Source organism: Pterocles gutturalis, unplaced genomic scaffold, assembly GCF_000699245.1.
Source record: "Pterocles gutturalis isolate BGI_N339 unplaced genomic scaffold, ASM69924v1 scaffold6600, whole genome shotgun sequence".
NCBI lineage: Eukaryota > Metazoa > Chordata > Aves > Pterocliformes > Pteroclidae > Pterocles > Pterocles gutturalis.
The window spans coordinates 50,714-52,800 of NW_010140622.1; the positions used below are offsets into that span (position 1 = coordinate 50,714).

At 42.4% G+C, this 2,087-nt stretch overlaps 1 protein-coding gene across 1 annotated transcript in view; it reads left to right on the forward strand.

Moving 5' to 3' along the window:
* PEPD (peptidase D) overlaps nt 1–2,087 on the forward strand; it is a gene marked incomplete at both ends in the record, with an annotated part of 97,449 nt that overhangs the window by 44,834 nt on the left and 50,528 nt on the right. The window contains one exon of the mRNA XM_010083733.1: nt 629–697. Coding sequence (XP_010082035.1) covers nt 629–697 — 69 coding nt within the window. The remainder of the gene's footprint in view (nt 1–628; nt 698–2,087) is intronic.

Consider the following 2,087-nt stretch of genomic DNA (forward strand, 5'->3'; position numbering starts at 1 on the left):
CAGCTTTCAGCAGAGGGTATCTGTGAGGTGCTAAAAATGAGAGAGCTTCTGCTGAAACTATTTTGAAGAAGAGCTTTACCCTGCCTGGCAAGCTCCTTCCCTGTGAAGGGTTGGTTGGATTTCACTTTTGTAGAGTCTACAGGCCATAGACTGAAGGCAGCAGGGTTGAAAATAAGGATCGTGGATGTGACTGTGTAACTGAAATGCAGCAAGTGGTTTTCTCAGCTCCACTTTGGACACTTTGGCCAGCTTCAGCATTTAACTGTTACCATCCCCTTTGTTCTGTGGTCAGATGAACTACCCTTTGCTAACAATAATTTCCTTTTCTATGTGGAGTTGTTAAGGAAAGCAGTTTGCCATTTGATGTTACTGAGCTGCACTTGAGCCCCTCTTCTCTGCTGCAGAGTTGCTTAATGGGCTTTGTGGAAATCGCGTGATGCTCCGCAGGGCTGCTGAGCTGTGGATGTGGGTGAATTTGAGTGCTCAGCTGAGCAGAAATGGGCAGAAAGCCTCATCAGGGAGCTGGGGATTTGCACCGACACAGCTGTACTCAAGCAAGATGTGCTTTCTTCCCTGTCTTGTGGTGGTTTTGAATATATTACTAAGTACCATCCTTCTTTCTTTGCAGCCTGTTCCAGCACTACTGCTACGCTCGAGGTGGCATGCGCCACACTTCCTACACTTGCATCTGTGGCAGGTACGTTGATGGTTTATACTGAACTGATGCAGTCTTTATGATCAGTTTCCTACTGGGTGTTTGTAAAATTGCTCCTTTTAGGTACTGATGTGTTTGCAGGTGCCGCCAGAGTGAGTTTTGAACAGTTGCCTCTGGAAAAGCTGAGTAAAGGTGGCTAGCGTTGTAAAGAAGTAACTCGGTTACAGATTTTGTTACCCTCAAGAGATTCCCCAGTCACTGCTGCTACTGCCAAGACCATGTTTATACTTACATATGTGCTGCAATTGGCTTTTTTATTAAATAGCATTATGGAGAAGGGCTTTAGAGCTATTCTGTGTTGCTCAAAAATACTTTCTTTGAAGTACACCTTAAATATTTCGTGTCATTCTCAGAATTCTTTGCCTCAAAGGTTAGGAGGTGATGCAAGTAATCTTTTCAGAATTTGGAAATTTTTTGCTCTCTTTCTTACTGAACAGCTAGTGCTGAAGGTATTGTATTTGGGAAAGTATTATAGAAGTTCTCACTGCACTTATAGAAATGCACTTTTTTAATTTGCAGAATTTCAAGAGAATAGTGTAGGATACACGTTGAAGGACAGCTGTGTGCTTTGTGCAGAGATTAATCTTATTTAATCAGTGGAATTAATCTAATCAGAGACATGACAGTTAGATGAGGCATATATGTTGGTATATGTGTTCCACTTGTAGATCTGCTACTCACAAACATTTGCCCTGCTCTGAAGTAACATACACTTACAAAAAATAATTTTTACATAAAAAATTATATATTATATTGCTTTGAAGCTAATAAGGAGAATTAGCATCTTTGCTTCTTTCTGCTGTTTACTCAATTGCTTATTTGTGAATGCAATTTTCCAATTTATATTCAAATTGCAGTAGGAGCATGAGTAGTTTTATGGCAAATTGTACATCTAAATTGTCTGAAAAGTTTCCTGTTTTAAGTACCATCATATAACTTGAGAATTAACATCCCATAGAAATGAGACTCCATCTCTGTGATATTGTCACAGGCTGTGATGGTGAAATCAAGTTGTCTCTGTGTATGGTTTTTCACAGGCATACAGTCTTCACATTCACTTGCAGCAGATCAGAACCTGTGCTGCAGGATCTGGCTTGGGTGCTAGAGAACATCAATGGCTTTGGTAAACCTATAGAAGCCTCTGCCATGTGCTTGTGTAGTGGGTCCTTGTGACACCGTGGGGACAGACTAAACTTTCCACAGGACTGAAAAACCCAGGACTTGGGTTACGTGATGCAGGGAACGCAGGAGGAGGAAAGCCCCAACGGTAGTTCAGAAGTGGGTGATGACAGGAGCTTCCTGGGTGTCCTGTCCCACCACACTCAAGGGGCTTAGCAGGGCACGGGAGCGGTGTTTGAGCTGCCTCTGAACC